A 14,537-nucleotide genomic window follows, 5' to 3' on the forward strand; every position below is an offset into this window, starting at 1 on the left:
ATTCTTGGTGCAGTAGAAGAACTAATATTCTGTTATTCTTCTGGAGCCACATATTCCTTTCACACTTAGTTCTTTAAACCAATTGTATTAATCCAGGTTCCCCAGAAAAACAGAACCAATAGGATGTGTGTATATACATACAGAGAGAAAGATATTTGTTATAAAGGATTGGGTTGCATGGTCATGGAGGCTGGCAAGTCTAAATCTGCACAGTGGGTTAGCTGGCTGGAGCCCCAGTAGGGCCAATAGTGCAGTTTCAGTCCTAATGCAGTCAGCTCGGGATTACTGAGGGGAGGTCAGTCTTTTTGTTCTATTCAGGCCTTCAACTGATTGGTTGAGATCCACCCACATTATGGAGGGCATCCTGCTTTACTCAGAGTCCACTGGTTTAAATGTTAATCTCATCTAAAAACACCCTCACAGAAACACCCAGAAAAATGTTTGCTCAAATAGCTGGGCACCCCATGGCCCAGCCAAGTTGACACATATAATTAACTGCCATATCTGTTATTACCGAATTTTGGTATGTGGTGCAAGGACCAGCTCTAATTTAATTGTGTCTGTGCTACACTGATACCCTATAGGGCAAGCTACCCCGGTTTGCTCTCGTTCTTCATGGGTGCTGGGCCTATTATTGGCCTTTTTCACTTCCATGTATACTTTAGAATTAGTGCATCAGGTTCCACAAAGAATCTTTTTGTTGTTGTTGTTGTGGCTAGCTGGTATGGGGATGTGAACTCTTGACCTTGGTGTTACAACACCGTGCTCCAACCAGCTCCACAAAGACTCTTCTTAAGATTTTTGCTGGAATAGAATTAAATCTATTGATGATATGGGAAGATTTGATAGCTTTCTAAGGACATTGTATATCTATTCATCGATTTAGTCTTCTTAAATATATGTTAATAAGGATTTACAGTTTATTCCATAAAGGGCTTGTTTACCTTCCTATAGATTCTGTCTACTTTATACTTTTAAATAATTTAACAGGTTATTTTTGTTCTTAAAAGTTACTTTTATATCTTACACCTGTCTAAATTCTCTGATTAATTTTACTGATTTAGCTATAAATGCTTTGGGGAGTTCTATGAGGGCAGTCATACCTGGAAATAATGACAGTTTTGTTAATCTTCTCTTCTGTCCTTTATGCTTTTTTTTTCTTGTCACCGACAAGGTCTGCCTAGTTACAATGCAGTGTTGAATGGAGATGGTGATAGAGGCATCTTTTTATTATTCCTGATCTTAAAGGAAATGCTTTTAATAGTTCATCACTAAGTATGACGTTTGCTGTAAATTTTTAATGTATGTTTTTTAATCAGGTTAAGAGGATCGCCTTCTATTTCTAGTTTGTCAAGTTATACCAAATGGATGTTGAATTTTCTTCATCCATTGAGATGATGGAATGGTTTTTCTCTTTAATTATTAATGTTGCATATTTTATTTTTATATATATATAAAACTTTCAAATATTAAATGAACCTTTCGTTCCTAGAATAAAGCAAATTTGGCACTCATTATCTTTTGTACAAATAACTGGATTTTGCTAATTAGTTTCCTCAGGTTTTAAGGAGGATTTTTCCATCTTTGCAACAACAATGAAAAAAGAGATTATTAGCCACATAAAGTAAATAAGAGAGGATTCTTTATTTTGGATATAGTCTATAAGGGTTTATGTAACAGTAGAATAATTTGTGTATTCAAAATTGAGTAGAACTCACCTGTGAAACTGTTTGGGCCTGTTGCTTATTGGTGGGGTTTTTAACTACACATTTAATTTTGTTTTAATTAATACAGAATTGTTTTGGTTTTCTATTTCTTCTTAAATGAGTTTTAATAAAAGTTATACCTCTGCAAGTTTCTCTGTTTTATCTATATCTTTAAATGGATTGGTATAAAGTTGGTCATAGTAACCTACTAATTCTATCTTCAGCGTGTATACTTAAAATCTTTTTCATTTCTTTTTCTTTTTTTCTAAATCTTAGCAGAGTTTGCAAATTTTGTTAGTTGTTCATGAACCAACTTTTGGCTTTGTTGATGCTCTCTACTTTTTTGCATTTGCTTATAAACTGTTCTTCCTCCTTTTGCTTTAGTTCTTGGATTCTGTAGAACTTTACATGGGAGCAAGCATGTAGACTCAGCAATGCTTTTTTTTTTTTTTTAGTCTAGCCCTTTAGTTGTTCCAATCGAGAGATTCACTCAGTGTTTTAGTCTACACTATTTCCAGAAATACTCATCTGGATATACTTTATTGTGTTCCTACATGCTCTCATTGGTTTCATTGGTCTGGATGGAGCCCATGCATCAGTGTTTTTTTGGTTTTTTTTTTTTGGACCGGTAAGGGGATCACAGCCCTCGGCTTGGTGTCATCCGCACCACACTCAGCCAGTGAGCGCACTGGCCATCCCTATATAGGATCCAAACCCGCAGCCTTGGCACTGCCAGCACCACACTCTCCTGAGTAAGCCACGGGACCAGCCTGGCATCATTTTTTAAAAGCATCTTATAAGACTTTATATTTAACCAATGCTGCCAGCTACTGGTTTAAAAGCACAAAATGTAGGGCTACCTTCCCAAAAAGTGACAATGACTTGCTTTTCTTTGAGATCTTTATCAATTAGAGTATGCATTTTAATGCGATTATTCTTTTTATCTCTTCTTATTTCAGGTAACTGCTGGTGTTCCTCTTAAGAAAGAATATACAGAGGAGGTAAGAGGAACTCTTTAGAAGAATCATTCAAATCCGTTTAATCCCTGGCTTACAGCTGACATTCAATTAGTGAATGAGCCTCTTAGAAAAGTGCTTTTCTAAGAATCCAAAAGGTAATAGGTGGAGTAAGAGATAAAGTCCATTCATTTAAGTCTTAAATCCCAAGAAGAAATGGATGTAGGCTTTATCTACTGGTCCCTACCCGCAAGGCAGCCATCAGAGCTCAAGGTCCCTAGGACCGAAATAAATATGAAGCTTATACCCATGTATTCTTTTGGTTTGGAAAAGACTGCCTTTTGGAAGATACCCAATTGGCTCTTTTCTGTAAATAGACTTTGATTTACTGACAACAGTACCTCTTAGCTCCTACAGGTGGCACCAGGGATGTGAGCCAGGAGCAGCTGGACAGGGCCCCTCACCATACCCAGCCTTGTGCCTTTTATCCACCAGCCTGTAGCACTTGAGCAGGTTGCATAGGTCCTGGCAGCCAGTCCACAGAAGAAATAAATAGCTGCCAGGTTCAACACCTACATATGCATTGGCTTCAGAATAATTTTAGAAATAATTTTGAAAATGAGCCTCCTCCTTCTGCAGCCATCTTTCTTGGAGCAAAAAGTGATTTATGGTCTTCTCCAAAAGCTTCTAGGACAATAAAGTGAGGAAAGGTGGAAGCCAAACCTGCCTGAGTGGTGCTGCCCATTTAGTTTGGTGGGGCTGGTAGGAAGCAGTACACAGGGGTCTGGTTTTCTTACAGAACATCCAGCTGGTGGCGGACGGCTGCTGTAACCTGCAGAAGCAAATTCAGATCGCTCAGCTCTTCGGGGTTCCCGTTGTGGTGGCTCTGAATGTCTTCAAGTAAGTCAAACCTCTGACTTTAAATGTGGTCGTATCATTGGGCCACCCTGTGAACTATATTTGTGTCTTGAGGGTATTTGGTCTTTCTCTGCTTCATCTAAAAGTATACAGAAATATTCAGCTCTTTGTATTTGTTTGGTTTGGTTTGGTTTTAGCAGACGTGTTTTCATAATGTTATTAGGGAAATGAAATCTGTATAGTGAGTTACCATTTCCTTGGCTTTTTTTTTTTTTTTTTAATTCCACCCAGCATGTCTGTCTGAAAGACTGAAAATGATCAAAGGGACATGTTATGGAATTTTCTTGATAAAACCCTTAACAACTGGAAGTATTTGAGTCATGTTGGAGGGGGTTTTTTTCCATGCTTTTCTTTAAGTCTGATTTATTTAAACACAATGTGACCACTTTTGATGTTTAAAATGTATTCAGTGTTAGGGAGTGAAGTTCTGTACAAATGGTTAGTCTTTCTTTAAAAACATCACTAAATGAATGCAGATGCAAAACCACGAGCATTTTCACCACCAGGACCGACACCCGCGCTGAGATTGACTTGGTGTGTGAGCTCGCAAAGCAGGCTGGTGCCTTTGATGCGGTCCCCTGCTATCACTGGTCGGTTGGTGGAAGAGGATCAGTAGACTTGGCTTGGGCTGTGAGAGAAGCTGCCAGTCAAAGAAGCCGTTTCCAATTCTTGTATGAAGTTCAGGTAAGGCGTAATAATGAGCTACAACAATAGTGCCCCCGCTTCTTGCACCTTAACTCCGTGCAAGGGCAGTGCTGACAGCTGTGCATAGCTTGTCCCATTTAGTCCTCACAGCAACCCCACAATCCATCAAGTTCACGTTGCAAAGGACAGACCCTGGCCCCTTGCCCCAAAGCCTGTGCTCTTGAAGACTACACTCTACTTCCAAATAGCAGGCCTAAGTGAGGGGGTGCGTTGTAGAACAGGGTTCAACAGCTAACATTTTCAGGGATTGCACAGGAATGAGACTTTTGGGCTATTTGATAGAGCTTGTGAAATCATGGGAGGTATTTTCTTTGTCCGTTTCTGCTATGGTTCTTTTCCTTCATTGGGGTTTTCTTAAGCTATGTCTAGTATATATACCTTTTTTTCATTGCGGTAAATAAAATACACATTACGTAAAATTTACCATCTTAACCATTTTTAAGTGCACAGTTCAGTGTTATTAAGCACATTCACATTGTTTTATACCCAGTCTCTGGAAGTCTTTTTATCTTGCAGAACTGAAATTCTGCACCCCTTCCATAGTAACTCCACATTCACCCTCCCCACAGCCCATGACAGCCACCGTCTACTTTCTGACTCTACGAATATGACTGCTTTAGATACTTCATACCAGCGGAATCATACGGTAGAAGTAGTCTTTTCGTGACTGGCTTATTTTGCTTACCATAATGTTCATGCATATTGTAGCATGTGTCAGAATTTCCTTCCTTTTTAAGGCTGAATAATATTTCACTGTATCCATATACTACATTTTATTTATCCTTTCATCTGTTAACAGACACTTGGGTTGCCTCCACCTCTTGGCTGTTGTAAATAATGCTGCAAATATGTGCAAATATCCCTTCAAGACCCTATTTTCAGTTCTTTTGAATATGTGAGGGTACTTCAAAAAGTTTGTGGAAAAATAGAATTGAAGATAATACAAATCTTTCCATGAACTTTTTGAAGTACCCTCGTATATCCAGACATGGAATTGCTGGATTGTCTAGTATATTTTTATTTATTTATTTTTTCTTGTCTTTTTCGTGACCGGCACTCAGCCAGTGAGTGCACCGGCCATTCCTATATAGGATCCGAACCCGCGGCGGCGGGAGCGTCGCTGCGCTCCCAGCGCCGCACTCTCCCGAGTGCGCCATGGGCTCGGCCTGTCTAGTATATTTTTAAACACGCCTAGATGATGAGCCTTCAGTCAGAACATCTGAATTTCCCAGGAAAACCTCAGACAGTTCATCCTGGCACCCACCTCCTGACTCCATTCTGCACTTCATGGCTCTAGTTCTGGATCTCGGATCTGTCCTCACAGGTAGTCCATGATCACCAGAGAGCTTGGCCTTCAAGCCGATACAGATTCTATAGGTCTGTTTCTCAGATGTCACAAACAATCACGTCACTCCTCTTTCCTGCTTGGTGGCATAAGGGAAGAAGGGAAAACACGTAAGTGAAGGGAGGGCGCAGCAGCGTGATCTGTGAGGCTGGAGTCGCATCAGCAGGAGCGTGGGGCTGTCACTGAGGCTGCACTTGAGGGAGGGCTTTGTGTGTGCCACGTGTGTGGGCACCTTGGTATACTTGAACTTATTCAGTTCTGACAGCCTTACTGGGTAGGAACTGGTGATATCCTCCCATTTTATAAATAAGAAAACAACAGCACAAAGAGATGAGGTAAGCTGCCCAGGGTCCCATGGCCAGAGTGAGGCAGAGCTGGAACAGCATCTGGAATGATGGATGACATCGTCTCTGTGCTGCAGAGCTCAGTACTGTGTTCAAAAGTGTGTGAAGGAGGGGAGGGGGGACAGACAACTTAAGGGGGCAGTGACCAAGTGACCCACCTGAAGAAGAAGGATGGCAGGGACAGGCAGAGAATCCCTGCCTGTGAGGGACGTCATCGGCACTCAGAAAATGTTTGTGGAAGGAAGGACTTGAGGAATGAATTGGGGTGGTTGGCTCGATACACGTTTGTTGTGTTGAAAGGACATTTTATGAATGAAGGACTAGAATATTCTGGGTTACAGAGGTGATCAGGATCAACGGGGGAAGGAGATTTGGAGTCAAAATAAAGAAAAATGTTCTAATTGGAAGCCATGAGTTCTCCGGCACTGGAGATGTTAAGCATAAAATAGAGGCAGCCCTGAGGTGGGCGTGACAGAGGGTTGAAGCCAACTTGGGGGACAGGGGGTGCCTGAGCTGACCCCATCTGTATTCCTGTGCCTTGGTCTTGGGTGAGGTGCGCCAGGGTGTCTGCATTGCCTGGCTTGGCCCACGGCCGCTCCACACAAACCACTGTCAGGAGATTCATCCTCTATACCCGCCACCTGATCGTGAGCCTCCCGCTCTACGTGGCACGGGCAGTTATTTTAATGAATGATTTTCAAGGAAAGCATCCCAGGTGAAAAGAAGGTCTGTAAACAGAATTAACAGAAGAAATGTTTCTGAGTTATGCTGTCTTAGACATCACTAACCCTGAGATGAACCCTTTCCCTTTCCACTGATATTTTAATTTTTTTTTTTTTTAATTCCCATACTTCATGGAGATAATGCTGTTAAAATGTCTGCTCTCCCATGGAAAGGGGAAAAATTTATAATAATGTGGTTGAGAGCTCTATATTTGCAAGGTGGCCCCAAGGCTAGGATTCTTGCCTCCTTTGCCAACATACCTCTCCCTGTTCTTGCAACCCAGAAATTAAATTTGGGCCACATAATTGTTTGTTAGATAATCAGCATCTCAGCCTCTTGCAACATGACAGTTTGTGAAAAGAGCTGTTGCTGCTTTGGGCTCCCTTTTTACAGTCTCCCGAGTAGCTGCACTCCTCACACTGGCAAGAGCTTAGAAAACGTGGGCGCATTTACTGTCTTGTCTTATGACCATGTAAAAATCTGAATTCATCGGTGCACTCAATAGTAGAGCACAAACCTTTTTTTTCTCCCCCTCTAACTTTTTGCATTCTGTGCTGGTAAAACTTTACAGACTAGGTCACGGTTTTCTTGTAGCCCTTTTTTTCCACTTTATTTTTTTCCCCTTTGTTTTTTTCCCCATGACTAATCCTTTGGTTCTGGGTAGTTAGATAGGTGTGGGATTGTTCTACAGAAAAAAAGAAGTTATAAATGTTTTTGGGTAAATCACTGTCCTGCCTTTGATTTTCAGTGCAAACCGGGCTTCTGTGCCTTTTGCTATCTCCCCAGACTTTATTTCCCCAAGAATGAATTCAGTACAGTATTAATGACATCTTATTTCCTGCTCCCCCCGCCACCCCCACCCCCTTGTGTTGTTTTGGAGCACAGGGCATGATTGCTTTGTGTGTGATGTAGCAATTGTTTCAGTGCCCCCAAGGGAAGAGGGACAACTAGAGAGAAGTTGCAACACCTGACTCCAAGCCGCTGGGAAGCCAGGCAGCTCAGTATGCTGGGCTTTGTGATGACAGCCCTCATGTAAAGCAAGAAACGAACTGCTCTTGTGACATGAGCATCTCTGCTGAACTTTACAGAAAGCGGTGTTAACCAGCCACTGTTATGTAGAGAACAGTATCACATCTCTTTCTACCAGAATAGCTTCTAATTCAAGAGTAGGCAACTTTTGATTGTGATACCAGAGGCACTAGTTAATTCATTCAGAATAAAAATTTTAAAGTGTGGAACAAGATGTAGCAGTCTAATTGCTCAAAAGAAGTTTATCGTGTGAAAATTACTTAAACTTGAAATACAGTGGGTGATTTCCTCTCAACCCTTTAGGGTGATTGCCGTTCCATTTAAGAAGCTGTTAGAATTAACCTCCCCCTGAATCATCTTCTCTTTGACTTTTTCTTTTCTGATTTTACTTTTGACAATTATATCTCTATAGTCGACTAATATAAATGTCTTCATATCTGCCAGCACATATGGAAATATTATAACTGAGATAAAAACTGATGTGTGTTTATACTTTATTAGCTAATCCCTCGTTCCTACATTCTCTCAGGCATGCCTCACTGAAGCCCACCTGATGTGTGGGCTCAGCTCTGCAGAGTAGGTGGGAAGGTGCCTGACTTGCCCCATAACTAATGGACACTTGGCAGAAGTGACATACATAGTTAAAAGGCTAACATTTGGGGCCATGCAGAACTGAGTTCAAATCTTAATTAGGCCTCCTGCTACAGGTATAAATTTGGGCAAGCTAACTAATCTCTGAGCCTCAGTTTGCTTATCTATACGGTGGTGTCTTACATTAACACTAACTTCTCCAAATTGCTGTGAGGACCAAATGAAATATCTCAGAGTGAGATGCTGGCACCTAGAGAGCTAGCAATCAGTGTTAGCTCTTCCTCCTGTCAGGTTCACTGTGGAAAGAGAGTGGGCCTCCTGAATTCATCTTCAAGAATTCTCTTGAAAGTCAAGGTAACTTTTTCAAACTCTAGGGTTGGTTTCTTGCTGAAGTGAGTTAAACCCAGGAATTAGAGACCAGGGCTCCTAATATGCCAAGAAGTTAAACCAAGACATCTGACATGATTCCTTCTCAGTGAGAATGGGAGCCGTTAGTGATATCATAACAAGTCATTTTTGCCAAGAAGGACGTATGGCACTGAAAAGTCTGCTTGCAGTTCTGAGTCTGAGCATCGTTTGTCAAGTCAGGAGTTGGGGTTGGAAGTATCTCCATATCCTTCCTCTCTAACCTTGCAAACATTTCGAGGTGTAACCTTGACAGCAAGACAGGATGGCATTTGTTTTTATTAAAAGGTTTTTCCTGTACCTCGCGTGAAGCTGTTCTCTGGATCACAGTGGAGGCTGGGTGAAGGGAGCCCAAAACATGCCGTGAAGACAGTCCAGGGCCACAGCTGGCACCACCAATTTCCATTACACCTTCACTGTCTGGACGTTGAGGGCTGTCTTCTCCGCTGCTGGTCTGTTTTAAGGCAGAGTGTGTTTGCTGTTTTTTTTGTTCTGGTTGGTTGTTGAGAAATTATTTTGTATTAAAGATTCAAACTTGAACATATGCCATTTGTTGGTAGAGTTTTGAAATTTACCTTTTAACTAGACTTAGGACATTGGTAACCAGAGCCTCAAAATTTAGATAAATAAATAAATTAAAATGCATCTGTACATATATTTTTGTACCTATGTGTATATAGTGGGAGTTTTTTTTATTGTGATAAAAATATACATAACAAAATTTCTCACTTTAACCTTTTTTTAAAATTTATTTTATCTATATAATCAAAATTGATTATGCATATTTTGGGGGTTCAACACAGATATGTTGATCAAATCAATATTACTAGCATATATATTGTTACAAATCATAATTATTCTTTATGCTCCTTGTCCAACCTCTCTACTTCCCCCTCCCCCCTCTAATTACCCTAGATTTCTTCTCTCCTTCTGAAAGAGTAATGGTTACTCTGTTGATTTGCTGCCTAGATGATCTGTCCAATGCTGAGAAGTGTGATCAGGTCCCCCGATATCATAGAGTAGATGCTTCCTCTGTCACTCTGAAATGGGCTTTGTGGAGAGAAACATCCTCTTCTTTTCTTTATCTCTGCTGGTGACTCTCCTTGTGTCAATGCACTCCAGTGGTTGGCGGACCATCTGCGTGGTGGTTGTGGTGTCTAGCCACTTTCACGGCAGCCGTGGTTATTGTGGTGGCTGTGGTGGGCCACCCACATGGAGGTGATGTTTTTGGCATGTTCCTTGGCACTGGCAGTGTGCCTGGTCCCCGGCTCCATACCTCAGGTCCCCAGGCAGGCCCTGAGGCACTGGCATGGTGTGCCTGGTTGTGGGAGGGGGGGGGTCTCGTCTCCAGCTCCAAGCCCTGGGCCCCCAGGTGGGGCCCCGAGGCGCTGGCAGTGTGCCTGGATATGGGAGTGGGGTCCAGTCACCATCTCAATGCCTCGGGTCCCCAGGTGGTCCCCAAGGCACTGGTGCAGTGTTCCTGGATGTTGGAGTGGGGTCTGGTCCCCAGCTCCAAGCCTCCAGTTCCCAGGCAAGCCCCAAGGTGCTGGTGGTGTGCCTGGGCTGGAACTAATTTTTTGTCCTCTGCTTACTTCTAAAACTGGGGAACTTCCTGTGGGGATCAGGACTTGAGCTGTGTGGTCGAGCTAAATTGCTGCTTTGCTGCTGTTTCCCTAGGGAAGGCTTTTTGTGCAGCTCAGGGTTTGATGGTTGACCTTATAGGTACTTCTGGCTCTCCAGAGACCCAGTGGATCTGGGTTGTGTAGAAACTCTGATCTGGGCCTGAGTTTTTTCATCAAACTGCACCCCATAAGGTTCTGCATTCCCAACCAGTCTCCCCTGAGTGGTCCTGTGCTGATTGGGGGGCTGATTGGCTGTCCTTGCTTTGTCCCAGTGGTGTCCTGGTGGGCCCGTCTCCCCCACTGCCTATGCTCCAAACACTTCCCATGGAACAGGCCATGCGTCGGTCCCTTGCGATTACTCACCAGCCTCTGAATGGCTCCTTTTTTTCAGTTGTTCTGGCTCCTCGCTCCTGCATGGGTCCATGGGAACCCTATTAGTGATCTGCTGTCCTGGGGGCCACCAAGGCTCTCTTCTCCCCTGCCACCTCCAAGCAACTCCATCTGAAGGGCACAGCTGTGACTTCTGCCAGCTCCTGTTCCATGTGCTCAGCAGCTCCAGCATTAAAGTGGCCGTGGCCCGAAACGCTCAGAGTAGTTTTTTCTTTCTCTCATCGTGGTTTCTCCCACCTTCATGCACTTCGTAGGTCTCTCCTCCTCTTCCCCTGAGCTCCAGCAGCCCCAGCTTGGCTGATGTTACATTTTTATAGTTGTAAATTGGTTGATTTGTGGGAGAGAGTGACGCTGGGAACCATCTATTCCACCATCTTGACCAGAACTCTTCACTTTAACCATTTTTAAATGTACAGTTTGTGGCATTCACATTGTACATGTAGTGTTTAACTAATAGAGTTTTAAAACTTAAAATGATATTTATGTGCAAGTCTATGTCTTTTATATTTCACAGTAACTGAAAAAAAACACTGTAGAGAGAAAGTTGTTCCTTCTTTTCATTGTCCCGTCTTTAGATGATGCCCTCGCTGGCTCTTTCTTCCCTGTCTTCAAACTCTCCTGGGTCTGCCAGTGCCCACCTGCTCTTTCTTCGTCACTCCCCTTGCCCTTTTCTGTGCACTGGAATGTTTGGAGTGTTCTATGGAAAGCTGCCTTATACTTGCCAGTCAGTTAAGTATCTCCCTTTTAAATGTTTCTCTTCCCTCTACTCTTTAATATTCTGCTTCCTAAGTTATGATTGAGCCACTGTTAAAGAGCTTTGGTCATCCAACCTGAACTGCTTTCACAAGTCCCTCGTTGGCCTCTTCTCCCCAGCTTCCTTTTCATGATTCAACTCTGAGTTCTCATTTCACCTCCAGCTTGGCCGTGTCTTCCGTGGACTCACCTCAGATCTATGTCAAAACGACGTTCTTCTCCAACAGTGGCTTCTATATTCTCCATCTAGCCTCCTCTGGCCTGCAGTAGATCTCATACCTCCCCAGCCTAATGGGTGCCTCATTCATCTGTGCTAGATTGTCTCAAGAGACCTGAACCTGCTGTGAGAGCCAGCCCAGCTTCCTCAGTGTCCTACTCGTCCTGTGTGATTCTGGCAAAGCATGCCCAGCTCTGTTTCCTTTGCGGTAGAAATAGCCCTTGATGAGAAAAACACAGTAGTCTATATTTTTTTCACTTGTACACATCACAAGGGTTCCTATAATGTCACTTAAATGCTTTCTTAGAATATGAAAAATGGAATGTCACTATGATGGAAGTTTCTAGAAATGCCTTAACTCATCTAAAATTATGAGAGATTGAAAAATGATGAATTATCAAAGTCTCACCACGTGTTGGCCAGTTGCCTTCTCCCACCCACTCCATCCATCCCCAGGCTTTCTGACTTAAATTCAGATGAGATGAGACCGTTGTGGTAGGGAGAGTATCCATTTTCTCAACCTAAAAGCAGGCTCTTGAAGGACATTATTTAAATATTATTCACAGGTGTAAACATTAAAGGTACCACATGTAATAGACCACTTCAAGAGAGAAAACTGAAACGTTAGGATTTTGGGGGTTACGCTCAAACAGCACAGGGTTCTAGTCACCCCAGTATCTGAGAGGTTGAGGGATTTGTTTTGAGTCATAACTTTTTGTCAGAAAACGATTTCTTTTTCCCTTCACGTTTGTAGTTTACTCTGCTCTGGAGTGAGATTTTTGATCTTAGACCAGAAGGCTTTTCTTTGGAAGCATATCTCCAATTGATCAGTGGGCAAAAGATGGCTTCTGTTGTACCATCAAGAAAAAGAGCCACTTGTAAAGTACAAGGGGTCCTTGCACATGAAAACAGAAGCAGACTGCACCTTGTGTTCATTCATATTGTTCTGATAACAGATCAGAGTTCCTCAGTCAGGTTTGCAGAAGAGACACAAGCATATGCGTTGTAAAAATGCGTGAGAGTTAGGGCCAGGAGAGTGCTCGGGCAGCTGTCAGCCCTTCCCCCTCACTTGAGTGAGAGGAGATCTTTAAAATCACCTCTTCCTAAATTTATTCCTTTCTTTTGACATTGCTGTAGTGCTCTATTTGAGAGTCATAAAAGATCACCCACGTGAATTCCTCATTGTCTTCATCTCACATGCACAGATGCATATTTTCTAGCTGTGAGCCTTTTTTTCATTTCCGAGACTCCAGTTGTCTCCACCACACACCACAGTTGCCTTAGGAGGGTGAGATTCCTCTAGGAGTCTGCAGAGTTAACTTGTTGCTCAGGGCCAGTGAGCCACCAAGGATAGACACACAGTGAGCAGGCTCATGGAAGTCAGCACGTACACCTTGGGAAGCTCAGATGTGTTGATCTCCAGCCAAGGATATGCTTTGTGTCGAGATACAGGGGCCTGTTGTTCTCAGAAACAACAGTGGATCTGCCCCTGTGACACCAGCTGGTGTGTCTGTAATGCAACCCTGTGCACTTTGTGTAGTATGGTCAGTCTAAATTAACATCAACGGTTTCATGTTGTACTTTTATTTGAAGAACAGGAAAGGCTATTTGCCAAACTATACTTGTAGATCATTTAAAATTTATGCTTCATTTAAAATACAAAATTGGAATTGAAATAATCACTGTGTGTCCAGAGATTTTCTATTCAACCTCCAAATTTATTAACTGATTTTTCTCTTTACATATTATATAGGCATGGAAATACATTTCGCCAATATCACAGCATAGGAACATTTAATGTACATGGATTTAATTCTATGGCCTTGGAAAAACAAAAGAACTGTATTTTTCTTTCGGTGTGGCCCCCGATGCATCCCAAGGACTTCATTTGGTATGGGGCTGAAGAAACAGCAATGTGTTCCAACACTTCCACAACACTGCAGGCTTAAGGGATAGGAGGGTGTTGATAAGAGAGTGTTATGTGGTATTTGTGTGGGTTTTCTAAAAGATTTCCAAAGCTGCTGACTTTAGAATCTGACCTCCAAGTAAGATGAGACATCACCACATTGTAAAGCTTTTGAGCATCTTTATTTTCTTTTATTTCTATCAGCTTCATTTTTAAGCTTATGCTTGATTTCACTTTATTTGTCCTCTTTTTTTTTGTTGTTGGCTGGCCAGTACAGGAATTCAAACCCTCGACCTTGGTGTTATCAGCACCACACTCTCCCAAGTGAGCTAACTGGCCAGCCCTATTCTGTCCATTTTTTAATCACAAGAAAATAATTTAAAAATTTAAGTAACTGCTCTTCTGGAATTTATAGAAGTTTTATTTTACTAACAAGCAGATCTTAAATAATTTAATAATTCCAGGGGGCAATTCCAGAACCTTTTCAAGAAGGCTATGCCATCTAACTTTGAGTAACTCAGCTTCTGTAAGCTTGGATGGCCACGTCCACAACGTAGCACGAAGGCCTCTGCATCCTCTAACTTACCTTTATGGTGTCACTCAGGTAGTGTTTATGGTGTGCCTACTCTGTGCAAGAGACTGTACCAACAATATACAGTTGGTCCTAGTCATTTTCTAGAGCTATGCTGCTCAAGATGGTATCCACTGGCCACATTTGGCCATTTAAATTAAATTAAGAATTCAGTTCCTTGGCTGTACGAGTCACATTTCAAATGCTACGGTAGCCACCCAAGGCAAGTGGCTACTAGACTGGAAAGTGCAGCCATAAAACATCTCCATCATAGCAGAAAGTTCTACTGGACAGCTCTGTTCTAGAGTATTTCAGTTTCCTACATATGTGTATTTAAGAGGTGGGAGAGGGAATTA

General features: G+C 42.3%; 1 protein-coding gene across 1 annotated transcript in view; it reads left to right on the forward strand.

Moving 5' to 3' along the window:
• MTHFD1L (methylenetetrahydrofolate dehydrogenase (NADP+ dependent) 1 like) overlaps positions 1-14,537 on the forward strand; it is a 182,248-nt gene that overhangs the window by 110,051 nt on the left and 57,660 nt on the right. Inside the window, exons 23-25 of the mRNA XM_063098373.1 lie at positions 2,666-2,707; positions 3,462-3,562; positions 4,087-4,264. Of these exons, the coding sequence (XP_062954443.1) occupies positions 2,666-2,707; positions 3,462-3,562; positions 4,087-4,264 (321 nt within the window). The remainder of the gene's footprint in view (positions 1-2,665; positions 2,708-3,461; positions 3,563-4,086; positions 4,265-14,537) is intronic.

The sequence above is a fragment of the Cynocephalus volans genome, chromosome 5, assembly GCF_027409185.1.
Source record: "Cynocephalus volans isolate mCynVol1 chromosome 5, mCynVol1.pri, whole genome shotgun sequence".
Taxonomy (NCBI): Eukaryota; Metazoa; Chordata; class Mammalia; order Dermoptera; family Cynocephalidae; genus Cynocephalus; species Cynocephalus volans.